The 27,386-nt window shown below is 49.2% G+C and overlaps 1 protein-coding gene across 3 annotated transcripts in view; it reads left to right on the top strand.

Annotated features, from left to right (window-relative positions):
* RCSD1 (RCSD domain containing 1) overlaps window positions 1-27,386 on the top strand; it is a 67,274-nt gene that overhangs the window by 27,629 nt on the left and 12,259 nt on the right. For all 3 annotated transcript variants that reach the window (XR_014293588.1, XM_082616277.1, XM_082616278.1), the window contains exons 2-4: window positions 19,300-19,401; window positions 20,558-20,647; window positions 24,573-24,644. Coding sequence is in view for 2 of the 3 variants with exons in the window: in XM_082616277.1 (XP_082472403.1) it covers window positions 19,300-19,401; window positions 20,558-20,647; window positions 24,573-24,644 (264 nt within the window). In the remaining variant the exon portion in view is untranslated. The remainder of the gene's footprint in view (window positions 1-19,299; window positions 19,402-20,557; window positions 20,648-24,572; window positions 24,645-27,386) is intronic.

Raw genomic sequence — 27,386 nt, 5'->3', positions numbered from 1 at the left:
GGCAGGCAGATTCTCAACCACTGCGCCACCAGGGAAGCCCCGTACATCTCTTTTGATTCTTAAACAAGCCTATGACGCAAATGTTGCTATCCTCACTCTGCAGACAAGGCCCCTGAAATTTACAGAGGTTGGTTACCTGCCCTCGGTCACATAAGGAGCAGAGTGGGGATGTGAACCAAACATTCTGTCTCCGGAGCACTGTATGTAACCACCTTCTGATCCAGTCTTACCCACCGATCCTTACTCCATCACCTCTCCTTCCTGGGTCTTCAGACGCAGCCACACTTACAGCCTGTGCTGCTTCTTGGGCCATTAATCATGCCTACATGGATACAACTTCTTGTACCACTGTCTGCTTAACTTGCTCTTGTATTGAATCGACCTTTGCTTCATATTTCTCCAACTGGACTGTCAGCTTCAACAGAACACGGACCATGACTTAATTTCTCTGTAACTGTCCCCTCCCCAACATGTGTTGGTTGATTGCTTCAGGAACCTTCTCCAGCCTTCACTAAAATGTTTCACCAAGACTCTGTAGGAATATTGAATCTTCTTCTATCTCACTTGGCTTTAAAATACCCGCAACAGGGCTTCCCTGGTGGCGCAGTGGTTAAGAATCTGCCTGCCAATGCAGGGGACACGGGTTCGAGCCCTGGTCTGGGAAGATCCCACATGCCGCGGAGCAACTAAGCCCGTGAGCCACAGCTACTGAGCCTGCGCATCTGGAGCCTGTGCTCCGCAACAGCAGAGGCCGCGACAGTGAGAGGCCTGCGCACCGCAATGAAGAGTGGGCCCCACTCGCCGCAACTGCAGGAAGCCCTTGCACAGAAATGAAGACCCAACACAGCAAAAATTAAATAAATAAATAAATTTATAAAATACCTGCAACTATGGACCCCCCAAAATCTCTGCTTAGCTTAGGGTCTTGACTACTAAAAAGGTTCTAATGCCAGCATAAGCCAGTTCTTGGCCTTATTAAGTGAAATCAGTGGAAAGTAGGAACAATCAATCAGTCAATATTGGCTTGTAAGACACTTCCCATGCACGTTTCACTTCATCATGTTAATGACCCTGTGTAGTAGTTCTCGTTCCCATTTTACGGAGGAGAAAGTGAAGTCCAGAGGAGATAGATCTGGGACTAAGAGTCCTCTTCAAACTGCATCACAACAACCTGTGCTTGGATGGCAGGATGATTGCAGAAGTGCCAGCATGGGCCAGTCTGATCTCATCACCAGCACCATGCTGACCTTGGGGTGGAAATGAGCACCATTTCTACTCTCTGCTTTCTGTGGGGGTGGAGGAGGGGTGGAGGAGGTCCTTCTTCAATCCCAGATCCTCTCTATGTGAAGTGGCCTGGAAGCCACTAAGCGTGGAGCCACCTCTCCTGGAAGAGCCACAGCAGCTGCCATCCTGGGCTCCCTGGAGGCAGCCAGGAGGTGTAAGTGTGGGTGTGCTGGAGTGATGGGATAAAGTACTGCTGGACTGTCCGTAAGAAAACCAAACCGTCTTGTGAGTCATCCGCTCAAATATCTACATGAGGAGCACATTGGCCATTGTCCAAAGAGATTTCTCATGCATGTGGTGGGGGGCGGTACAATTGCTGATAAGAGGGGAGCAAGGGGAGGTTGGTTTACTTGTGTCTTAGACCTTCTATTCATGTTTCTTCTTGCGCTGGGGGCCTGTATATTTCTGTGTTTGCTACTGGGAGGATCTTTCTTGTGAGGAACTTCTGCTCAGAGCCTGGGAGCCCCCCTGCAGGAAGGGCAATCCCTCCCCTCTCCCTTGGGGCCCCAGAGACTCGCTCACCCTAGAGGGTTCATGAAAAGCTCTGTCTGTATCTACTCCAAATGCTTTCCTGCAGGCCTGTTCTATTCTTAGAGCCGCCCCTGGTTCCTGCTTCAGAACCGTGAGGCTCTCAAGCTGGCCAAGGCACTGAGCCCTTGGTGTAGTAGATAGTAAAAAAAGTAACAGGCCGAAGGGTGTGAATGAAAGAAAACAAAACCTGTAGTCATTCCATCTTGGTATGACTTCCCGAGGAAACCAAAATGAGGGTTATTTTTTTCCCCAGCTGGGCAGCAACACGCCTGGGGAAAAACCTGAACTCTCTACTCAGTTACTTTTCCCCTTTACAGTTTATACTTCTTTCGGCCTTTGTATCCCTTCACTGGTCATTGTTCCTTGTTACTGATTTCTCACCCACTTTCCTCTTGAATGGCTTTTAAATGCCTAGGCTGTTTGAGCCCTGTCCTCTCCCTCTCCTGAAACTCTTCTTTTTAAGAGAATAACTAACCCCGGTTTGCTAATTTGGAATGAAGGGATTATACTGCATTGCCATTTGATTCCTGGTTTGAGAATAGGAGAGCATCCCATTCTTAGAATCTTCTTCGGAAGAGTCAGATGCAAGAGGGATGATGGGGTGCTTTACTTTGCAGAGCTGTGTGTCAAGGTGGTGGGGGCCGGGGGGTAATATCGATGCATTTCCGTGGGAATTCCTGAGCTTCCTTGCAGAGTTTTTCCAGATTCTGCCTAAATTTAGTCAGGTATCCATCCACCTGTTCATCTACATGAGAAAGGTAACTTAAGCGTTCCCAGTTTTCCTCACAGTGATGTTAAAGTTAAAGAAGTAGTTAACCAGCCGAAAGGGCCTTGGAAAGCATCCTTGACAAGCCCTTCATTTTACGGGCGAGGAGCGGAAGGGCAGAGAGGGGTGGAAAGTTCACACAGCTCTCCTGACTGCTGGGTCAGTGGCCTCCCCCGCCCCCAAGGTGCTCAGCTCTTGAAATAACTCATCGGGATCTTCCCTTCTGACTGTGCAGGACAAAGCATGTCTGCCCAGAGGCATAACCTCTTATTCCCACTCCCTGCATCATTTGGACCCAAGCATGTTCCCTGGAGAGCTACTGTGGCCATTCACCCACCATAGCCCCTGAGGGCCCCTGCTCCCACTTGATAAACTAGCCTGATTAGGCTTGGCCCTACAGGAACAGGCACCACCCTCAAACTCTGGCCATGGGGCTTTCCTTTTATGGCCTTTCATGGTGCAGGGCCCTGGGTGAAAGGCAGGACTCCCCCTCCTGCAGAAGAAGCCAGAGGCAGGCTTCCCTTTGATGGCTCGTTGTGCCCCCATTACTCCACCCCACATCCCTGAGACATCCAACTGAAACCCAGCACGTGAACGGCCCTGCTATGAGCGAGGCTACTCATGGCTGGAGTCCAGAATCTCACTCCAATTAGCCAGTCTGCCCTTTTGTGTGATTCAGAAAATTCCCACTGTAAATTCCCCTGACATGAAGACACAGTGCCAACCCACCTGGTCTGCAGACTTGTTCTACAGGATGGGAATGGAAATGACTTGGCGGCAGCAGATCCTTGCTGTCCCCCTGCAACTCTTCAGGGCCAATGGGCAACAGCCTGCTGTCCCTATAAGGCATGCAAAGGAGCCCACATTCCAACTAATACCTACTGAGTGGTGACCAGTGTCTTAGGTGACAACGATAGCTAAAATGGGAGGGAAAGCTTATTATGTACCAGGCATTAATTATCTCATTTGGGCTTTATAACAATCATATGAGACAATTGCTATTATGAGCCTTATTTTACAAGTGGGGAAACTGAGGCTCAGGGAAGTTAAGTTTTGCCTAAGATCACACATCGAGTAAGAGGCAGGATTTGGATTTGGATCCAAACTGTCCTATCAAACACTATCTCTTAGCATCTTCACGACCCCATGGGGGTGTATTAGCCACATTTTACAGATGAGACTCTGAGTAGTTAAGTCAATTGCCTGTGATGCCACAACCCATAACTTAGAGAATGAGATTCAAACCTGAGCTTGTCAAGCGCCAGATTCTGTGCTCTCATCACCATTCTTGCTTCCTGAGTGCTGGTGGCTGCCCTGGGTTGGACAGGAATGGCTGGGTGTGGCCTGTTCCTAGCAGCTGCCAGAGGCTGCCAGCCTCCTGCAGCCACAGCACCTTCTTGCCAGCAGCCAACACCATGGGGCCCATGGGGCTGGCATCCTGGGACTGAGCCGACTCCCCTACCCCCAGGGCAAATGAACGAAGACCTCATGCAGGGGGAGTGTGCCTCAACCTTTTTTTTTAAAACTGGTGAGCACGTTTTTTTAATTTAAAAAAATGTTTATCACATTTACGAGATAAAATTTACACACAATAAAATTCACCTATTTTTAAACTACAATTTGATGAGTATTGACAGCTGTATATAGTTTTGTAACCACCACCATCACAAGATATAGATCACAATCAAGATATAGAACATTTCTTTCACCTCAAAAGTTCCCTCATACCTTTTGTAGTCAGTCCTCTGCCTCTACCCCTGGTCCCAGGCAATCAGTTAGTTGCTTTCCATCATCATAGCTTTGCCTTTTGAAGAATGTTATGTATATGGAATCATACTGGTAGTCTTTCATGTCTGACTTCTTTCACTTGGCATAATGCGTTTGAGATTCCTCCATGCCATGTGCATATCACTAGTTTGTTCTTCTTCATTGCTGAGTGGTATTCTGTGATTTGCATATAACATAGTATGTTTGTTTATCCACTCACCAGTTGATGGACATTTGGGTTTCTAGATCTGGGCTATTAATAATAAAGCTGCTCTAAAATTTGCATACAAGTCTTTATGTAGACACGTTTTCATTTCTTTTGGGCAAATACCTGAGTGGGATTGTCTGGTCATCATTTGGTTGGTGTTTATGTTTAACTTGATGAGAAGCTACCAAAGTATTTTTCCAAGCGCCTATACCATTTAGCATTTCCTCTAACCATGTATGAGCATTCCAGTTGCTCTGCAGGCTCACCAACGTTTGGTATTGTCAGTTTATTTAATTTTAGCCGTTCTTGTGGGTGTGTAGTGATGTCTCTTTGCAGTCTTAATTTGTGTTTATTGATTAATGTGCTGATTAGCCATTCATATATCTTCTTTGGTGAAGTGTCTGTTCAGATACTTTGCCCTTTTTTTTTATTGGGTTGGTTGTTTTATTATTATGGAATTTGATGAGCACCTTTTAACCCCAAAATGTGAACTCTCAAATGCTTTGGCTCCTGGAGGCATGTAGCATTGTGGTTCGGAACACAGGCCTTCGTAGACCATCTGAGAGTGGATTCTAGACCTACCATTAGTAGCTGTGCAATCCTGGACCACTTACTTGAGCTCTCTGAGTTTCAGTTTTCTCATGAGTAAAATGGAAGTGATTATGAAACCCATGTCACAGAGATGTTATGAGGACTGGAAGAGATCATCTTAACATAGTATCCAGCACAATAAATTTACAGTAAATTAGCTGCTTTATTATTGTTGAGAAAATACATGACAAAAGGCTACTATTACTAATTCAAAACCAGTTTCTAAAGAGAGCCATTTGAGCAATGGTAGTAGGTGTAGTAGAATCACCCAGTAGGGGGATGATGCTGGTCACAGAGGGGACTTGAGCAGCTCATCAGGTCTGGACTCCTGTGGGACTCTTGACCCTAGAGTGCTCTCAGTCGGTGCCTGGAAGAGACACTCCCACTGTGAATCAGCCCCAGGCCCAAAGGGAGCAGCCAGAGGGAAGGACAGGTGGAAAAGAGAGATCAGGCCATCTACAAGCCTCTGCAGGCTGACCCGTCAACCCTCCGCCCCACCCTTCCCAGTCAGCTGTTTTGTTCTATAAAGCCCAGTAGACCTTTCAAGTGAAGCAACTTAACTCAGCTTGGTGGTTTTCTTTTCTTCTCTCTCCTTTGGAGGGTGTGGCAAGAGGAGATGGGAAAGATCATTAGAATAACTGCTTCAGAAACCTTTTGGCCCCATCATCCCAGTGAGTCAGCTTCTAAGGCAGGTAGAGCCTGTCCTGTGCTTTGCATGGGGCCTCTTTGATATACTGGAGATTATGGACTCCTGCCTGGAGCATCCCGTGGAAGCAAGGTAGGGAAGGACAGCCTTGGTGTCTGAGAACAGCTGCAGAAACAGACCAGAGATGTGGATTTCAGATCCCGGGCAGACACCATTCCACACCACTCTACCCTGATAGGGAACCCATGCCTCCCTGAGCCTCAGTGCCTCCTTGATGAAATGTGTCGGAAAGTCAGCAGCCAACAGAAAGATTCAACCATTCTAGATAAAAAAAATAGACACATTTAAAGTATTTTTTAGATAGGTCATGTTTTAGGATAGATTGGGTTATTAAAACTAGAGAAGACAGATATACCCAGGGATGGGAATATGAAATTATAATGCATTTCTTAGCTCCAAGTAGAGTCTGGAGGCTCAGACTGTTAGGTATTAGATTCATCAGAGAAGGTCTCATTCTTTGCCCTCTAGTTATATTCCAGTGACCTTGGACTAACTATTCAAGCCTGGTATGCCTAGAGCCAACCCTGGCTGACACTTTGTTTCCATTTTTACTTCAAGGCTCTGATCTATGTTTATCAAGCCCTCACAATGTCAGCCCATTGGTGTTGGTTTACTGAGGCATCATTCATTTATTCATTCATTCATTTACCGGCATTTGAGCACTTAATATGGTAATGGGTTAGGGGATGGTGCTTACAGTGGAAAGAAATAAGCTTGCAAAACCCTGGGTATTTGATAAGCTCCCTGATTCCCGGCCACATTCATTGGCCTTCTTTTATTTCCTCAAACCCCTCCTGCTCTTCTCACTTCCAGGACTTTGTGTAACTGTACTTGGAATGCCCTTGGATACCCCCCCACCTTCCCTACCACACACACTTTGCTTGGATCACTTCTACTTATCTTTCACATCTCAGTTTAAATGGGTCGGGTCCCCCTGTCACTTGCTTTCCTAGTCCTTTCCCTCTGCAACATTTATCGCCCTAATAAACAGTAAACTGGGGTAAAAATAATGATGGTTGTTGAACAGTTACCCTCACTAGACTATAACTTACATTATGAAAGAGTCTGTATCATCTTGTTCGTAGCTATATCCTCGTGCAGGGCCTGGAGTACAGGAAGAATGAATGAATGAATGAATGAATCCAAGATGTGGTCAAAGAAAAAGGAGCACAGGACCCAGCACCACACCCTGACCAGGGTGACCCAACCCACAGAGCACCCCAAGGGGCTTCCTGCTAAGAGTCCAGCTCCAGACTGCAAGGGAGGAGGGGAGGGGGTGAAGAGCAGCCGCTGTAACAGGAGAGGCTGCAGCTGACTGGGAGGCACGCCCTGGTCCTTGGGCGACTTGTTCTAATCTTAGAAGGTATGCCTGGGCTTTCTGCTGTGGCATGAGGGCAAATGTCCCAGACCTCAAGACACACTCACTAGCACTCCTGCTTAGGGAGCAGAAACAGCCCCCAGGGAAGGATATTCTTGGCGGGGGGGCTCTGGCTGCAGCAAACCCCAGGAGTCAGAGGGGCTCGCGGTGAAATCAGGTTTATTACGGGACTAACCAGCACAAGAGAGCATGTGACAGGAGTCTCTGGACTCTCTTTGAAGAGCCAACGGACTGTAGATTCACTTGTTGGCCTAGGTGAGTGAATCCCTCTGCATCACCTATGCTAACTATGCAGAAGCATTTCTTCCACACTCTTCCCCTTTCCCCTAAAAAGAACAAAAAGAAGAAAAAAACAAAAACAAAACAGCTAGCTGCTCTGAGGCTGCCAGACTGACAGGGTTGAATTTGATCCTCCCCCGCTGCACGTCCACCGGTGGGAGGAGGAAGGAGAAGAGGAAGATGGCTGTGCGTGCACCGCCTGGACCGCGAGGTCGCTGCTTCTGCCTCCTTGTCCCAGCACTGTCTCCATCTCCTTCCCAGCCTCCACTCACCCTGCCTGTCTTCAGACTCAGCCATCACCTTGTAACAGGAGCCAAGTTTCAAACCCAGGTTCATCTGACTCCAGAAATCCCAAGCAGGTCTTTCAAGGGTCTGTCCTGGACCCTCTGCTCTGTTCACTCACCCCTCCTGGGCATCTTTCCCTTCTCTCGCCACCTCTTGCCTCTCTCTTCCCAGCCATGCTCTCCCCGGGGCTTGCCATCTCTGTGGATGGCACCCCTGTCCACCCAGCAGACAGAGCCAGAAACCTGGGCAGCGTCTTGGCCCCTCCCTGCGCCTACCTGGTCAGTCACCACTTCCAGTCAATCCTTCTCCTAAGTTGCTTTTTTTTTTTAATATTTTTTTATGGCTGTGTTGGGTCTTCATTGCTGCGCGGGCTTTCTCCAGTTGCGGCGAGCAGGGGCTGCTCTTCGTTGCGGTGCTCGGGCTTCAGACTTGCGGTGGCTTCTGTTGTTGCGGAGCACAGGCCCTAAGCACATGGGCTTCAGTAGTTGTGGCCCGCGGGCTCAGTAGTTATGGCATGCGGGCTCTAGAGCGCAGGCTCAGTAGTTGTGGCACACGGGCTTAGCTGCTCCGTGGCATGTGGGATCTTCCCAGACCAGGGCTCCAACCTGTGTCCCCGGCACTGGCAGGCGGATTGTTAACCACTGCGCCACCAGGGAAGCACCTAAGTTGCTTTTGAGTCCTAGTAATGTTCTTCATCCCTATGGACCCTACCCCAGTTCAGGCCACCATTCTGTCTAGTTCCACAGACTCCAGAGATCTACAGAGTGTTGGCTCCAGCCCTATGTCTAAGCCAGCCTTAAGATAGTTACTAATTCCCAGATGGACTTATCTGCTCATGGTCACCCTTGGTCCCAGTTTTCTGCCTCTGCTGAATCCTTGTTCTCCATTCTCCTATAAGCCTAGTAGACTTAAACACCCTGTGAATCCCTGGCATGTGTAGGGCTCGTTAATATCTACTGAATGGTTGAATCAATAACCTCTTCTTGCTGAAGGCATTCCTTTACCAATGGTGGGCCATAGACACTTTTGATTCTCACAGTACCCCTTTCAAAAGCATCCACAAATAAAAAGCTGCTGCTTTCAGTAGAACTTCCACTGAAGGTTTGCAGATTGCAGGAAGCGATCATATGATACGACACGGCTAACAATTGTAAATCAGTGACCAGAGATTCCTGTTCATCAAAACCCTTTCGGTCACCCCATCATCAGGGGTTTCTTTCATAGTGGCCATTTCCCCCACAAGTGGCTGACCCTGTCCACTCCTCAGGGTCTCAGCTGCCCCGTCCCCTCCTGTTGTCCTTTACAGTCTTCTTCCCAGCTCCCTTGGTAGATCCGGACCCAACAGGAGGCTCCGCTCAGTGAAAGGACTTTTGGGGGCCAGGATCCATCCCCCTAGGAGGCAGTAGAAGGGACTCCCCTGGCGGTCCAGTGGTTAAGACTCCATAGGAGGCAGTGGGTTGTCAATTTGCTCATTTTTTTACCTTTCATGACAACAGCAGTGGCCTCTGAACTGGTCTCCCCACCCCCACTGCAGCCAAAGGGACCATCAAAATAAATCCAGTGATTTTACCCTTTTGCTAAAATCCCTCCAATGACTTTGCATGGCCCTAAGAACAGGGTCCCGGCTTAGAGGGCCCTGCCTGCTCTGGCCTCTGTTTCCTCTGCAGCCTCATCTTGCCCCTCACACCGCACGCCCTGTACCAGGCTTAGGGACTTCCAGTAGTTCCCTGGGATGCCCCTGGCCTTGCAGCCTTCACATGCAGCTAGCTCCCTCAGCGGGAGAGTGACCAACTCTGCCCACCCTTCAAGCTTGGCCAGGTTGGTGGTTCCTCCTGGAAGCCCTCCTGGATGCCTCTGGCCAGGTTGGGTGCCCTGCTGTGCTTTTTCCCCTGTCCTCCTCCAGTCACAGCATCGTGAACTCAATGTCACCTCCCTCTGCTTCTCCTCGGGGAGGCCTCCTTTGACATGGCACCTAGCAGTAATCATGTACTACACACGCACTTGCTTATTTGTTCACAGCCTGTCTGTCCCCTGGAACTTGAGCTCCAGTGAGAGTGGGGACTCTCTCTCCTTTAGCACTACATCCCCAGAGCTCAGAGCCCTTAGTGGGTGCTCAGCAATACTTGCTGACTGCTTTAGTTTCCTATGGCCAGTGCAACAAATGACCACAAACTTTGCAGCTGAAATAACATAAATTTATTATCTTACAGTTCCAGAGGTCAGAAGTTCAAAACAGATCTCACTGGGACTAAAATCAAGGTGTTAGCAGGGCTGCCTTTCTTCTAGAGGCTCAGGGGGAGAGACCGCTTCCTTGCCTTTTCCAGCTTCTAGAGGCTGCCTGCATGCTGGCTCTTGGCCTCTTTCTCCATCTTCAAAGCCAGCGATAGTGGGTCAAGTCTTTCTCACATCCCGTCACTCTGACGCTGACTCCTTTGCCATCCCCTCCCACTTTTAAGAAACCTTTGGATTGCATGAGGCCCACTTGGATAATCCAGCATAATCTCCCTATTTTAAGGTCAGCTGATTAGCAACCTTAATTCCACGTGTACCCTTACTTCCCCTTTGCCATGTAACCTAACATATCTACAGGTTCCAGGATTCGGATGTGGACATCTTTGGGGACTGTTATTCTGCCTTCCACACTGGCTGACCCATCATACTTTAAATACTTGCCTAATTGCCCCTGTTCCCCAGTAGGCCATAAACTCAGGGGTGCAGGCAGTATCCATCCTACCCATCTCTGTGTACCTCTCCTCCAGTGTGCTGTCATTCACTGTGTCCTTAGAGCCTCACAACTATCCCAGGAGGAAGGCAAGGCAGGTGCTGTTCCCATTGTACCGATGAGGAAGCTGAGGCTTCACTAGCTCATGTGACTTGACCAAGGTGGCACGAGAAAAGGCTCCAAGTCCATGCTCAGGACTTAGCCAGCGTCCTTACTGGCAAGCCTCCGAGAGTTCCCTGAATTAGGTGGCAGGAGAGCATATAAAATAATAGCAATAACCATAATCAGATGAAGAAGGAGGAAGAGAGATGGAAGGGTAGAGGAGAAGGAAGAAGGGTCATGACCCTAAAAGCCATAAAATTAAACTTAGCTTTATTATTATTATTATTTTTTTTTTTTTGCGGTACGCAGGCCTCTCACTGTTGTGGCCTCTCCTGTTGCAGAGCACAGGCTCCGGACGCGCAGGCTCAGCGGCCATGGCTCACGGGCCCAGCCGCTCCACGGCACGTGGGATCTTCCCGGACCGGGGCACGAACCCATGTCCCCTGCATCGGCAGGCGGACTCTCAACCACTGCGCCACCAGGGAAGCCCTATTATTTTTTTAATTGCTAGTTAGTACACACATCAGTTTCTCTGGGCTGGTTTGAGAGCTCAGGAATGGAGTGTCTGTTAAGTGCCTGTTAAGTGTAGCCCACCAATGGCTGACTCGTGACGGCCCACTCTTGGACTAAGGGTGGCAGGAAGCAGCAGGGAGCACAACCTAGCCAGCTGGGGCTGCCTCTGGGAGACCTGTGCCCCAGAGAGAATGGAAGGGCAAGGGTAGACTAGATGAGACCCTGGGCATCCCTTGGTGTATTCTCCTCATTTTACAAATAGAAACTGAGGCACAGACAAGTTAGGCAACTTGTCCAAGGCCACAGAATGAGTATATGCAGAGCCTGTCTTTGAACCCAGGCACTCTGGCTCAAAGCCTGAGCTCTGTGCTCTCCTACCCCAAATACAGCACTATAACCCCATCATCTGTGCACTATGCCTGGCACAGACAGGGCTGATTCTGAATCTTGTGGGGACTCTGGGGATATCGGCTACCTCCTGCTGTCCATGGGAGAAGGGTGGTGCAGCCTCCAGACCACAGGGGACATGTTGCGATCTGGGTTGGGGCAAAGGCTGATGGATGTTAATAATCTCATTTACCAACAAGAATCCTGAGGCTCAGAAAGGTCCACCCCAATATATGTCAGAGCCGAGACTGAAACCCAGATCTGGTTCTGAATTAGCTGTTCTTTCCACTCCTGTCATATGGTCCCTGTGCATCCGCAACCCCATCAGACTCAAAATAAATTTTTATTCTTATGCTTATACAACAGTTAACAGGTTTCACAGAGAAATTTCACATACGTTATCGCTGAGATTTCACTGATAAGGTCCTACACTATCATGACGTTCAGAATGAACATCTCCCTCCCATTTCTCTGTTGTCCCTGCTGTTACCTGGGAATGTACCTGGACACTAACCCTGCCTGTGCCACCACTACCAAACCCACTGACCCCACCTGGCTGGCCAGCCAAGCGTCTGAGGCTGTGGGCTACCCTGCTTCTAAAACCACTGAAGCGGTCAGGCCGGTGTCCCGTGACTGAGGGCTGCTGAGCCCTGCCCAGGCCACTGGGCTGCAGCACCACATCCTGGGAGGAAGTGGGAAGCACTGGAGGTCCCCCGGAGGGACACTCTACCCGGGGCATGGCGCATGGATCCTTTGTGTGAGCAGAGCATCCTACCTGGGTTTTTCCCTGGGAGAGAATCGCAGAGGCCAAGGACCTGCCGTTTTCAGATTCTTAAAGCCGACAAGTGGGTAGGTAGGGGATATTTGGGACTTTTTTGGTCTCATGTGAAATAGTCGATCGGCGTTCACGTGTACTTGTTTCTCTTCTGCCTTGTCTAGTTGTTGTTCTTCTTTTTCACCTCCTCTCCACGCCACCACCACCACTCCCCCAATCACTGTTATCCCAGTGCATCCTGCAGTGTCTACAGATGCTCAAGAAGTGATGAATACATGACCCAACAGTATAGATGGAGGACAAGAGGTTTTTCCCTTCCCGTGACATTCCAGGGTTTTATCCCCATCATCTAAGCCAAAGAACTCTTCTGGCCTTGACCCATCCTGTTGGCAATCTGCACCAAAATGTCTGTAAGGCTCCCACTGGGATAACAGGAGCGGTCCCCTCACCTTTGTGAGTGAAAGGCAGCTCAGTGCTAATGAGACACAGCTGATAAGGAGTTCAGTCTTTGGACCTCTCCCCTTCCCTGTTCTATATTTCCTGGTTTTAGACTGTCCCGTGACTTCAAATACTATCTCTATCTAGTGACTCTCAAAGTTTTGTTTCCAGCCTGGACGCCTCCCCTGAACTCAAGACTTGGGTATATATTCAACTCCCTCCACTGCATCTCAACATGGATGTCTAATAGGAATTAGGATTGCACTGTTATCCCTAGGGTAACTTGTTCCGTTGATCAAAACTTTGGATCAATAAGTGATATTATACTTTGGCTGGTAGGCCTGGGTTTTAATCACTCAGAGGGTCTTTTGTACTCCGAGGTCACCCCAACCGAGACTGTCAACCCATATAAAACGTTGTGATCCTTAGTGGTTTGGGTTTGTGATTTTTGGGTTGATTAATTGAAGCTCCATAGGGTCTTCTCGTCTTATTTTATTATCCCCGCCTCTTCACGGGGAGGTCAATTTCACTGATTGAAAGTAAGAGACAGTGGAACCCTCGTGTGGCCATTCATACAAGTCCTTATTTAGAGAACAAGTGATTATGCTACCTTTGCACGGTCAGGATACCGCGGCCAGGATACCACGGCCAGGATACCGCGGCCGTTTAATGACTGTCACTGGGCAGGCAGTGCCTCTAATACTGGTTATGCTAGAGGTGATGTTTTTGGTAAACAGGCAGGGTTTGTGTTTGCCGAGTTCCTTTTACTTTTTTTAATCTTTCCTTAATCCTTTCCTTTAAACTTTCATGACCAAGAAAGAAAGAGCTGTTCACTCCCCGTATACCCTCACCCACATCTCTCTCCAACAAGCCTTCCCCGACCCAGGAAAAAATACCCCCATGCATCCTGTTGTCCACGTCCAACATCTACGAGTCCTCCTTGATGGCCCTATTTCCCTTACTTCCCACACCCAGTGCATCAGTAATTCCTAGCCGTCCTAACTCCAGATCCACCCCCTCTCACCATCTGCTGCTACAAGCCTGGTCTACTCCACCATCGCTGCCCAGCTGGAGCACTGCCAGAACCTTCCTCCTGGTCCCCTCTGCTTCCACTCTCATCCATCCTCCACAGACAGCCTTTGGATGTGTAACTCAGGTCACATCCCTCCTCGAAACCCTCCAAATGAATAAAATACAAACTGCTGATTTTCCCCTTCCAGAACGAGTGTTGTTCATTTCACTTCCTAAAATAAAATAAAAAACCTAAAGAAAAAGGTTCCCATGGTCCTCGGGGCCTCACGCAGTGGGCCCCAGACTGCCTCTTATCCTTTGTCTCTCCTCCTGTCTCCTGGATGCAGCAGGTCCCTGCCACACCTCTCTTTTTCTCTGTCCCTCAGCCTTTGTTCTTCTCTGGGCTTTCTGCTCTGAACAGTTTTCTTCCCATCTTTTCCCCAGCTGGAATTCAACTCACATGACCCCTCCTCAGAGATGTCTGCCCACACCGCCATAGATAAAGTGCCCTATTTCCTCTTCTTCATGGCATTTAACACGTTATCTTACTTATCTGCCTCTGTGTTTACTGTTTGCTCCCCTTGCTGGAGTAGCAGCAACTCCTTAAGGGCAAGAACTCTGTCTTGTTCACTGCTTTACCTCAGGGCCTAGGACAATAATGTTTACTGATGAGAGACTGAATAAGATGACTCTTGCAGTGAAAGTCTAGAGTTAATATAGCATGTCCGTGTGGAAAGAGATCTTTGGAATCCAGATAAGGCTGGTGCTGCACTTACTAACTTGAATAGTGAGTTAGCAACTCTGGGCCATTTTCTGTTTGAGAAGAGGTGTTGTGAGAGTGGTAGAAAATGTATCAAGTGCTGTAAGGACAGTGCCTCCCCGATAGCAGCTGCTCTAAGTAGGTAGGTAAGTCAAATGGGCCAACCCGGTTCCTAGTCCATTGTCCTCTCCATCATCCCCGGGTGGTAATGGTTAAACATTGGGGTGAATTGAAGATTTAAGGGTAAGGTAAGTGTAAAGGAAGACCCTGGAATCATTGTGGCATCCCAAAGAGGCTGTCTATTGTTCCTTTTCAAATGATGGTTTAAGTATGGTTATATTGGAAGGGGGTAAGTGGTCTTAAAATCCACTATAGTTCTAGAAGAGCAAAGAAGCAAGCATACCTTATACTTTGAGGCTCTGGCTTGTCTCACCTGTTTCTGGTGAGCAAGACAATCTTCCTTTTAGCTAAGAGCAGGGGTTCCTCCGCCCCCAGGCAGAGCCCTCTCACTGCTTCTCCCCCAAGCTGTAGATGAGGAGGCCTTCCCTGGTGCCTTGTTTCCCTAATCCGTGGCCCTGAGACTGGTAGATACTTAGACCTTGGACCAAGGAGGAGGATGGAGAAACAGGGGCAGAGCCAGGGAGGTACGTAGAGCCCGACTTGGGCCTGTACACAAAGGTTCAACTATGTGGATGGTCAGCGGCATCCAAATTGTATTTACTCAGCATGGCAACAGTGAGGGGGAAGTTCCATGCTGTCCAGACACAGGGGTTCCTCAGTTCTCAGAAGAAAGTCCCATAGAAAACAGAAAATAAACATCACTTCTGGCCTCGGCAAAGTCACAGGAACCACAGGAGTGGTTTCCAAGCTTGCTGGCAGAGCCAGGCTGGAACGGTGGCAGTGAGGGCTTGGTAAGCAAGATCTGGGCCCAGGAAGATGGAATGGGGTCAGGGGGACTGCAGTCTGTAAAGATGAGGGTCAACTAAAGCAGGACGCAAAGGGGGATGAGTTCAGAAAACAGATTTAAGATGTGGAAACTGGCCCCAAGAAGAAAGGACCAGCTGAGGTCAAAACAGTGACCAAGACCCGGAATGTGGATGCAGGCGAGAGAGGGGTGAGTTTAGGGTATCAGTGACTCTGGGAGCAGGTGCCCAGGCCCTGACATCAGAACTAGGTTGGATGGGGGGAGGGGAAGAAAGCACCCTTCGAGGAGGGCTTTCTGTGTTCCCGGCTCTATGTTCAACACTTAATGGACATCTTTGGAACAGAGAAAGAACTCTAAGTCCCAGAGAGGCTGGGGTGGGGGGTGAGTTCCCAGGAAATCTGGGGACTAGGCAGGGACATTGAAGTCATTCTCAGATCTAGGAACAGTCAAGGTGGGAGCAAGACCTTACCAAACCAGCCTCAGGGCTGAGACAGAGAGAGAGAGAGAGAACACATGCAAGCGAGCTATACGGAAGGAGACTCTCACCTGCCTGGGGCCAAGGTGGTGTGATGTTGAACCACTGGAGGAGGTCACTAGTGGTACCTGCTAGAATTGCAAGGCAGAAATCCAGGCAAAGCCTCAAACAGGCTGAGCCACAGTGCCTGTCCACGTCCAGAGCCATGCTTCTTCTGTACCTGTGTAACCCAGCGGCTTATAATAGTTTCACTATTTATATATCGCTTTACAGTTTTCAAAGCACCTTCACAAATTAGGCTACTTAACTGATGTCCATTGCTGCATTATCAGGCCGTGGGAGTCACGTGTTTCACAGATTATTCTGTCTGGCTTCTGTGTGACTCTGGCTAAGCTACTTGCCCTCTCTGGGCTTCGATGTGCCCAGCTGAGAGGAGGCAACAATCAGTCATTCTTCTACAGCACAGGATGAGAAGCATCTGGAGAGGTGCTGGTAGTGAGTGGATTTGCCAGGCTTCAGCAAGCTCTGGAGTCCATAGACATTCTAAAGAAAACCCATTCACTGGGCTCCAGGAAAACAAATTCAGATGTATTATAATCTTTCCTTCAACCCAGCTTTTAAGCCCTAAATGCTTCCAGAAGCCTTGTCATTCTCTCGCCCCTTGCCAAGCCTGGTTTTGAGACAGGGAAGTTAGAGAGGAGTTTCTGATTCCTGTACGGCTCTATTTTTATCTGGAATGTATCTTCCTGCACCGCCAGTGATTGGCGCCTTCGGGGCCGAGGGTAAAGTGCGCTGTCAGCAGGACCCGAGCAGTATATAGCAACGGACAGAGAGACTGAGCTGTTATGGGGGCGGGAAGTTAGACAGATGGACAAACTGATGGGCCCAGCATCTTTGCCAAGAGCAGCTCAATTAATCACGAGGACAAGATGTTCGCCTCTGACCACGCCCAGCGTGACACATGTAGGGCACTAAACAGAGCAGGCACTGGGTTCCCCGCTCGCGCCAGCACTGTCGGGGACTCTGGCATCTTGAAGACAGGTGAATCCTTTTCCATCTTTATGTGAAATCAGCATCTGATGTTTAGGCTGGAATGAGAATAAACTTGACTTACAGCAGGAAGCAGTAAAGAGGGACCTGTCTTTTCCTCCAGAGCAGCCTGTTCGCAGATCCGAAGGTCTGTGGCCACTGTAGTTCTTTCCTATCTCTAAGCAAAGCCGCCTTCACAAAGCTTGGCCCCCATGTAACTTCACCCGAGGCGGTGGGGGGCGGCCGTGTGCGCCTCGCCTGCTCCAGGGTCAGCATCACGGTGTGACCAGCGACGTTTCCTTTGGAGAGAGCACCCAAGTAAGAAAGCTTGGAGACGCTTCTAGTGCAAAAAGGAGGGCCTAGGAAGTGAATGTGAGTGTGTGTGTGAGAGAGAGAGAGAGAGAGAGAGAGAGAGAGAGAGAGAGAGAGTGTGTGTGTGTGTGTGTGTGTGTGTGGTGTACAGGGATGCAAGCTTGCAGCTGGAGCGGAGCATGCTTGGTCTTTGTAGGCCATGAGCCCCTTGGAAAGACAGAAATGGACTTTCTCGGGCAAACTGCTACCCAGATCCCCCCAGTTTCAGGCTAGACGTGGGCAGAGGGAGTTTGCAGTCTGTGTATGAAATGCCATCGCCATGGTCACCAAAAACCAAAGCCGAATGTCTCTGAGACTGGACATTTAAAAAACATTATTAGGGGCTTCCCTGGTGGTGCAGTGGTTGAGAGTCCGCCTGCCGATGCAGGGGACACAGGTTCGTGCCCCGGTCCGGGAGGATCCCACATGCCGCGGAGCGGCTGGGCCCATGAGCCATGGCCGCTGAGCCTGCGCATCGAGAGGCCACAACAGTGAGAGGCCCGCATACCGCAAAAAAAAAAAAAACATTATTAAAACTGTGTGGTTCCATAGGCCGCATGTAACAAGGCAGAAGTGAGGGGGCTGTTTCCAGTGCTTACTGACTCACCGTATGAGTCTTGGTGACAAATGGCACATGGGAGTGAACAGTGGCCAGGGTGCATCTTGGCCTCTTCAGGGGGCCTAGAGGCACCTTGGGGGAGGGAAGGCCACAGGAAACCAATGGTTGCACTGGGGGTAGAGCAGGGGCATGGTAACCAGCTGGTCACCAGTTTGCAGAAAGCTCACAGCAGAAAGGAACAGAATAGTAAAAGGGGTGAGTCTCTCTCAGTGAGGACACTGTAGAGAACAGTAATGCAATATGCAAATCCCTAGAACTGAAGTCATTACAGGGTTCTTGGAAGGAAAGACCCCGTTGCCTGTAGTAATAATAACCCTTCTAAAGCTCTTCTTATGTCCTGGGCCCTGTCCTCACACTTTAGATGTATAGTCAGTCATTTAATCCACAGAACAACCTTGTGAGTGATGTGCTACTGTTATCCCTGTCAAGGTACAGAAAGGTAAAATCATTTGCCCAAGGTCACTGAGCTAGGGAGATGGAGCGACTCAGGGGTCGAATCCAGATAGTCTGGTTCTCATCGCCGTGCTACTTACGTTATTTGAATATTTTCTGAACATTTCTATGCCCAAGGCACTCAATTAAGTAGGGGAAACAAGACACAAAAATACTTGTCAAAAGTTCAATCAAGGGGCTTCCCTGGTGGCACAGTGGTTAAGAATCCACCTGCCAATGCAGGGGACACGGGTTCGAGCCCTGGTCCGGGAAGATCCCACATGCCGCGGAGCAACTAAGCCCGTGCGCCACAACTACCGAGCCTGCACTCTAGAGCAACAACTGTGGAGCCCGCGTTCCCTGGAGCCCATGCTCTGCAATAAGAGAAGCCACCATAATGAGAAGTCTGCTCATCGCAACGAAGAGTAGCCCCCGCTCGCCGCAACTAGAGAAAGCCCGCGCGCAGCAGCGAAGACCTGACGCAGCCAAAATAAATAAATAAATAAAAGCATTAGATACATTTACAGGCCTCTCTCTCCAGTGCATTTTGCCAGCCTACAGTTTTCGAAGCCTCATGTGACAAGGGGAAGACGCTGTCACCGATAGAGCCCTCTCCGGGCTGGATCTCCCTGGGATGAGGAACTGGCCTTGTCCTGCCTCCCAGATCCCTGGGTGCCCTAACCTCCACCCCCAGGGCAACACCAAGTTTTATTCCTTTCCAGATCCCCAGAGCCACACCCAGGGCCAAGGACACTATAAACATTTACTAAATGCAGTTGACTGAATGGGTTTTTTACATCTTTGAATGCAGGAGCCAATTGCAAAACGCTGTGAAAAGACCTCACTGTCGCCGCATCCCTGCTTGTGGCCACATAGCAAGCACCTTGTGTGGCACCCAGTGCTGATGCTCAGCAGTGCCAAGTGCATATTTGCTGGTTCACTTTGGCTTCCCCTTGGTTTGCCAGGAAAGGCCGGCAGAGACCAACGCCAGTGTGGACGACTCAGCGCCCCCCTCGGTGGCCCAGCTGGCCGGGCGATTCAGGGAGCAGGCAGCCGCTGCAAAGGAGGTGAGTCAGGAGGCTTCAGAGCCCCTCTCCTGGGAGGGGGCTGGAGGAAGGAGAAGTCTGGGTCAGGCCCAGAGGAGAGGGAGGGAGGAGGCTTGGTAATTACCAAATTAGGAAGAGAAGCCAGAGAGGGGTCTCTCTGAATGTGAGGAATGTCGCCATGCTGCTGGGCCTGGGCAGGACCGTTCCCCACCAGAGTGAGGCTTACCCTGTGGCCAGGAGAGCTGCGAGCTGAAAGCCCTGCTGTTAGAGACGGGGGGTCTGGAACCCAGGGCTTGTCCACCTCAGTCGTCCACTGATAGAGACTTAGATCTTGCCCAGCTGTGCCAGGCCTGGACTGCTTCAGAATAAAGAAGTCCCCACACCAGGCTCCTCCCCGGAGCTTAGGAAGCTTAGGAATCCGGACGGAGCAAGGGTGGATTCCAGAAGGAGAATTGGGAAGAAAGAGAGGACGGAAAGGGAAGCACTTCAGATAGGAAGCCAGGGATCAGGAAGGAAAGGGATGCGGTGACCAGTGGATTCTAGAATCCTGCTGGAGAGGACAGTGTCAAATGGGGCATTGCAGCATTGGAGAGATTTGGGCTAGATTTTCTTGAGTCCTACAGTCTGAGGAGCTCCTTAGAAGTGAAATGAGGGAAGGGAACCCCAGTGTCGGGGGAGGTTTATCATGGCCCCTTGGGACAAACGAGAACGTAATTGTCATGCTTTTTTAGGTGCGTTCTGCGTCTTTATTTTCCCATCTGAAAAATCGGTCCATAATTTCAGACAGGATAGGAATGTCATAAAGGGTGAAGGAGATAGTATCGATCTAAGGTGCTGGCAGTGCTTAGAAGCTGGTTGTGGGTGTCATGGTGAGATGTGGCTTCAGGCAGGCCAGTGAATCACAAGTAAAAGAGGATGCTCCAGCAGGAAAGGACTGGGAGAGTCTGAAAAGGACTAGAGAGCCTGGAAGTCAAAATGGGTAGACAGTTCCCTAGAATGACTTTATAAAGTTAATGGCAGTCGCAAAGACATGCAATCCCTCCCTTCATTCTTCTCTCCACCAGACATCCCTAAACATTCCTAAAACCAGTTTCTACTTCCTTCCTCTTCCTCCCTGTTGCCTGATGAGCTCTCTCTCTTTTTCTCTCTGTGTGTCTGTCTGTCGCCCTCCCCCTAGACACCAGCCAGTAAACCAACAAGAAGGAAACCACCCTGCTCCCTCTCTCTGTTCCCCCCCAGGGTAGAGCTGGGCCAGAATGGTGAAGAGGTAAGTGCTTCTGCTGCTGGGGGCTCAGAGGATGCTGGTTAGGGATTTTCTTTCTCCTTTTTATAGGAAGAGGCACGCAATTCACACATTTAGACTTGAAACCTGTGCAGGGACTTTCTCCATTTCAGATGCTGGGGCGAATGTCCTTAACGCTTCCTGAATCCTTTACTTTGAAAACGAGGTCCCTTCCTACCCCCTGTTACTGAGCCTCCTTTATGGTTTTCAAGGACAGGAGCACTATTTTTCAAGCCTGAGCATTGCAGCCAAGAGAATGGGTCCATAGAGTATTACCACACCAGATTCAGGAGTCATGAAAGTCATGTTTGACTCCCAGGTCTGACTGATAACGATCTTCCATGTGTGCAAGGCATCTGGAAAGAGGGCTGCATTCACATAAAGCAGAACTGCAGTGTGAGAGAGTCGTGGGTTTCTGTGGTATCTTGAAAAGGCTGGCTATTGTTCTGGATCACTGAAAGAGAACCAGAGCACACAGGAGGCCTCATTACCCTCAGATATAAATAGCCAATGTTACCAACATAATAAAGGCTCTGGTATCATAGATCATAGCCAGCAATGGATTCCCGGCCTGCATGTTCACCTACCCTTACTTATCTAATTGTAGCTATAAGAGCAACTTGTCCACACCCTCCCAGGAACCCATGAACCTTCACTGTGGTCGTGGTCCCCACCAGAAATGGATTAGCATGTTCTCTTGTCCAGCCTGGGAGGCCAACCCCAAAATAGAGCAAGCAAGCCAAAGACAGTCCAATTCCCACATCCCAACTGCGATACCTCTTTCCACCGCTTCCTTTTTGGGCGCCAGCATCCTGACGACAGACACTGGATAGCCATGTGGACTTGGGCAACGCCCTTGGTGTCTACATTTTCTCATTTATAAAGTGAAGCATTTGGAGTCGATCAACGGTTTTCAAACCTTTTTGTCAACCCAAGGCATATGAGCAGAAGCCCATCAGATAAAGCAGAAACTCAGAGCTGCTCTCAACCAAGTGGGAAGGGGGTGGGGCCCCCCATATGCTCTGAGAATACTCCCCCCCAAAACTGGACAGGGGTCTTCTGGGATGAGAATGCCCGAAGAAGCCCAGTTTAAAAAAACACTACGTTTTTGTTGGGGTCTCCTCAGGTGCTAACATCATGATTCTGACCCCATCTTCGTGGGGTCATCAGCCAGCATTCCGACCAAAGCCATACCAACAACTTCTCTTTACTGAGGGTGAACTTCTCCTGTGACCTTCACCCTGAGGGCTTGGAGCCTGTGTTAGACAATAGGCTGAGGCTGGGGCCACTAGGTGCCTACCGTGAGGCTGCCCCCTGATGACCCGGACTCAGCCCCAGAGAAGTCACTGCACTGCACCTGCTTCCTTTTTTGTAAAACGGGACAAGAACACTAACCAGACATGATGGGGGCCAGATGGGAAAAGTGGAGGGAGTTCAGCGGCTCTGGGAGAAATACGTTTACATGTTCCATCCCATGGGGTACCACCAGCAGCTAAATGGCATGTAATAGCCAAAGGCTGGATGAATGGGCAGGTGGATTTAAGAGGGAAGGTCCCGCATGGAGTGACAGGCTGCTTGCACACGGGAAGGACATTGCTTCCAGAGATCAGTGACTTTTTGTCACGAGCTTGAAATTCACATAAAAATAAAACGAGCAGCCAGCTCTGTCTGGCTGGGTTAGAAAATTGTGGAGGCTGCTGCTACAGTTCTCCTTCTGGACTCCCATGGCACAGCCTGCAGGAGCCCTAGTGCCGGGAGCCTTGGGGGCCTGGGAAGGCCTCAGTCAGGCTACCCCTCGGTTCCCAATGCACAGTGCCGGAGAGGGTCTTCCCATCCCTTCTTCATCCCTGCCCCCTCCCTATGCCTGCACAGGCCTGAGACGGTGGAGCCAGCCCCTGCCGACAGGGTATCCTGGCGTTGCCCCTCTCTGGAGGACCCACCCAAAAGAGTGTTTAATATGGCCACTGAGCCTGCCTTGCCTGCCCACAGAAGGGCTGGAAAACAGTTCCATCTGAAAAATCTGGTCATTATTCTAGACATTATAGGAATGTCATATATGGACATATATACATACATAAAGAGAGATGTCAGGCTGACTTTTCTCCACCAACTGTATGAGCGGCGGCCACTTGTTAAAACAGTAAAGAGCTGCTTGTTAAACAGTAAAGGAAATACTGCCACCTGCAGCCGTTCCCAGGAATGGCATCGGTGGCTCTTTTGGATTCTTCCTGCTTTGCAGTTCAATTCAAATCAACAAGGATCTTGTAGGACGTGAGCTGGGTTCCCAGCACTGTCCTATGATGAAGGGGCTGTGTTTATTGAATTTTCACTCTCTTCAGAAGATACTAGTCAGTTGCAGAAGAGAATAAAGTATTACATAAAGTGAGCTTTGTCAGCACAATTGTCGCTGCAGTTCCTAAACAGTATCTTCAGAAACGCGGCCTCATATGAACTTCCACTGTAAAGCCCAGAAATTAAGGACACCTGAGGTTGGGCTGGAAGCTCTTTGTTCTCACGGTGGACACAAGGCTCCTTGAAAGACTGACTACTCTGGAAATATGTCTGATGGTGTAAACTCATGGAGCCAGAGGCACCTGAGAGCTGGAGGAGGCCTTAGAATCGTTTATTCCAACCCACCCACCTGCCTGGGTCTTGGCCGGGGAGGCTGAGGCCGGGGCAGCCATCCATCTAGCTCTCGTCAAAGCCGGAGTTAGCAGGGGCTGGGGAAGGGAGCTCCTGAGTCCCAGCCAGTGGCTGCCCCACGCTCCAGCACCTCCCCCGCAATGCTGGGCCTTAAAAAGGTCACAGGGAGTTCAGTTGAATGAGTCTGTCTCCTTCCATCACTAAAATACAATCATCTCACTCAATAACTATCTCAGAATATTTATAAGAAATTGTGTTACTCTTCTTATGATTCAAGTAAATTAGCACATGGGTGCAAGGAGCAGGGTCCCCAAACCATAGGAAAATCTGCTCTGGTCTCTGTCCGACAACGTGGAAGTCATCTTTTTCATCATCATCATCAGCACTGTCACCATTCCTACCTGTTGAGGATCAATATAGCTGTGGAACTAGAATCAAGTTGTAGGGATTTTACACAAAACAGGAAGGAGTCAATCTTTTTAGATAATATAAAATCCAAAGACAGGCAAGATTCCTGACAATACATTCATCACAAAAATATCCCAACTAACAGAACATATATATGGGTGTGTGTGTATATATATATATATATATATATATGCACAATATATCTCAGACATTTACCACTCTCAGAGGGCAGGCGCTCAATCATATTCATTTTTATGTAACCAACACAATGCCTGGAATGTAGGAGATACTCAATAAATGTCTGTTTAATCAAAATGAGTAGTCAGTGTTTTAGAATATGATCATTTATAAACAACCCTATTGGTGGGGTTTTCCAAAATATTATTAGCTTAAGGGAAGAATTTCAAGTTACCTCTGTCAGGTTTCACTCCAGCTCTGTGGTTTCTTATGTTTATGACAAAGAGAATGGATGGTCACTGTGCCCTTTCTCTTTGAAATCCCCTCCAATTGTTGGCTTACGTTGTTGAAGGCCATGAGGTGAAGATCTTGTCCCCCTCAGACATAGTCTGTTCCCTCATAATGACCATGAAGGCATTCTTCCTGGAACAGGAGGCCGTCCTGCCTGCTCTGATCCATAGATTCAAGTGGTCTTGTTAGTGGTAGGGTGAGGGAGAGGGGAAGGGGAGTCTGCCATGCCCAGGACCTCAGGAGGTAAGGGAGCTCCTGAAGCTAAGTGATGAGGTGGTAAAACCAACGTTTTCTCCTCCTCTTATTCCAACTGTGGCTTCTGGGCTCCAGCCAGAACCCCACCTCCCTTCACCTCACTCACTTGCTTGTTTTGGTCCATTTGCTTTTGTAGAAGTCACCGCCCAATGCAAACCACCCTCCTAAAGTCAAGGTGAAGAGCTCGCCTCTGATCGAGAAGCTCCAGGTAAGTTCAGAATCGATGCTACCTCCTATCCAACCCCCTCTCTTATCCAACATTTGCATGTCTTTGGGGCTCCTAGGGTCGTCCCAGATGTCACCTGGACAGTTGACCTCCGATAACCAGCTAGTGACCAAATTGCCCTGAAGGATGAGGGGCTCTACCTGGGGGCAAAATGCTAAAATAAGGACCCTATCAAACAGGAGCTCATGTCATTAGTACCTAATGGAGATTGAGGATAATCAGATGCCTCAAGAGTCTTATGGGAAAGGATGTTATATACAAGAAACACTCCAGGAATAGCCAAGTCCTTTCCATGGCCTGAATGCAAGCCACAAACCGTTTCAGCTTTACACAGGGCTGAAATTCAGGTGCTAGTCATTACACCACTACAGCCAAGTTCATTGTTTGGAAAGCATTCCATCCTACCTCGCCACCTTATACATCCAGAGCCCTCACCACTGTGCCCACAGTGGGGCTGGCTTTCCCGGGAGTGTAAATGAAGTATATGACACTGCATTTGATCTCACAATCTTGCTGGGGAGACAAGGTTTTCACACATGATACAATAAAAGACATATAGGAGAGTAAACACCGGATATCTAAATTGTGGGTAACTATCTGACTCCTACTGCTCTAGACCAGGACGTTTTTTTTTTTTTTTTTTCTTGCGGTACGCGGGCCTCTCACTGTTGTGGCCTCTCCCGTTGCGGAGCACAGGCTCCGGACGTGCAGGCTCAGCGGCCATGGCTCACGGGCCCAGCCGCTCCACGGCATGTGGGATCTTCCCGGACCGGGACACGAACCCGTGTCCCCTGCATCGGCAGGCGGACTCTCAACCACTGCACCACCAGGGAAGCCCTAGACCAGGACTTTTTACCTCTGCGTTATTTGGGCTGGTAAATTTTGTTGCAGGGGCTGCCTTGTACACTGCAAGATGCTTTAGCAGCATCCTTGGTCCCTATCCACTAGATGCCAGCAGCACTCTTCAGTAAACTGTGACAAAGAAAAATGTCCCTGGGCATTGCCAAATGTCTCCTGGAGACAAAATCATCCCCCTGCTCCCTACCCCCGCTGAGAACCACTGCGGTAAAATTTTAGAGCACGAAGACAGTCAAGTGGGCAGGAGTAATTAACAAATGCTTTAGGAAATACTTATTTCCTGAGTCAGTCCTTAAGAATAGTAGCTGGAAAGGAGCGAGGAAGGTACTCCTGGTGTGGGAACAGCATGAGCTAAAGCACAGAGGAGGGACAGGCATGATATATCTGGGTGGGGCCTGTAGAAGATGCTCCAGCTTTCACCGCATCTCTGTGCATCCACCTAGGAGAACAACAAGGCTCTCCTGCACTAGATCCTCCCCTCTGGGTCCAACTAATAAAATTGGCTCGTCTACCTTGTTCTGAAGCCATTATTAGGGGTGTGTCAAGACAAGGAGCCACAGCCTCTGCAGTTCCCAGCTATGTGAGAGACCAGGGATTTGGCCCCAGCCTGATTTGGGGTTAAGGGAAGCATCTCTGGTTTGGGTTATGAGCCTACCTCATGGTGGGGGGGGGAGTCTCCCCTGAAGTTTAATTCATACTGAGAAGCCCTGATCCCACCCCAGCTGCAGGGAGGGAGTGGGCTGCCCATCTGCTGTAGGAGGCTGCAAGGCTCCCATATACATAACAGGGGTCTCTCAGAAGGGACCCCAGAACTCAGACATTCCCTCCTAGCAGCCATCCAAAGGGTGTAGCCAAGAACCCCTACCTCTGTCTCCCGGCAGCCTACCACAGACCTCATCTAAGTGCCAGAAGTTAGTTTGCAAGTGCTGTGTACCCTGCAGTCTTGGTCTTATTCCCCTTTCTAGTCATTAATAGGCCTCTTTGGGAAGCATCGCAACCTGAGAATGAGGTTTTAATCTCTAATGGTTTAATCTCATGAAGAATGTCAGCGACAGTATATAATTTGGCCAAATCCCATAGGAACCTTACTTTGTTGGAAATACGTGGGGAAAGAACTAAGAAGTGCATCATCAGCTTCATTTTGCTTCTAAGTATTCTATTGGATGAGTTAGGAACTATGATTTTTCTTCACTAGAATAGTCCATAATTCAAAGTTCAAGTTTTCCGCTGGCTAGAAAGACCCATTTTATTTGCAAACAGTCTTACAGAGGGAATGTCCCAGCTTGACCCTGAGAGGGCAGGAAGACCTCCTTTAATGCCCACTTAATATCCCCTCTGCCCTGAAGCCCTCTGAGCCATCCTAGCACACCATCTCCCACAGCCTCTCTGGTCCAAACCTGTCCCTTTGTACCTGCAACATGCTGCTTTTAGACAGGGCGTGGGCTCACACTGTTGCTATTTAACTATTATATTTTTAATTGGATAATGACACAATCTTGTCTATATTATAAATTCTTTCTTAAAATCACAATTTAAATACTAACATCGTCCTAAAAATGTGTAATGTTCTATACTGTGCAAGTCCTAAAGTACATGTCGGAGTTCTCCAAAGTGACAGAGCCTCGTCTGGCAGGAGGGTGGCACCGAGGGGAGTCTGGAGGGAAAGGGTGTGAGTTGGGTAGTGGCAGGAGAGAGTAAGGGCACCAGATCATAAAAGACTCTAAAGGTCAGGCTCAGTCGATGGGACAAATAAAGACTCTGAGACACCGAAAGGCTACTGGACTCGCCGTAGGTCACACAGCTATTAAGTGAAAGAGGCAACATCTGGAGTTGGGTGTGTCTGCGTGGAGAGCATCATCTGCCCCT

Source organism: Mesoplodon mirus (genome assembly GCF_964341445.2).
Source record: "Mesoplodon mirus genome assembly, chromosome: 3".
Taxonomy (NCBI): domain Eukaryota; kingdom Metazoa; phylum Chordata; class Mammalia; order Artiodactyla; family Ziphiidae; genus Mesoplodon; species Mesoplodon mirus.
Note: the sequence above shows the minus strand (reverse complement) of the source record. Positions and strands in the feature narration are given on the sequence as shown.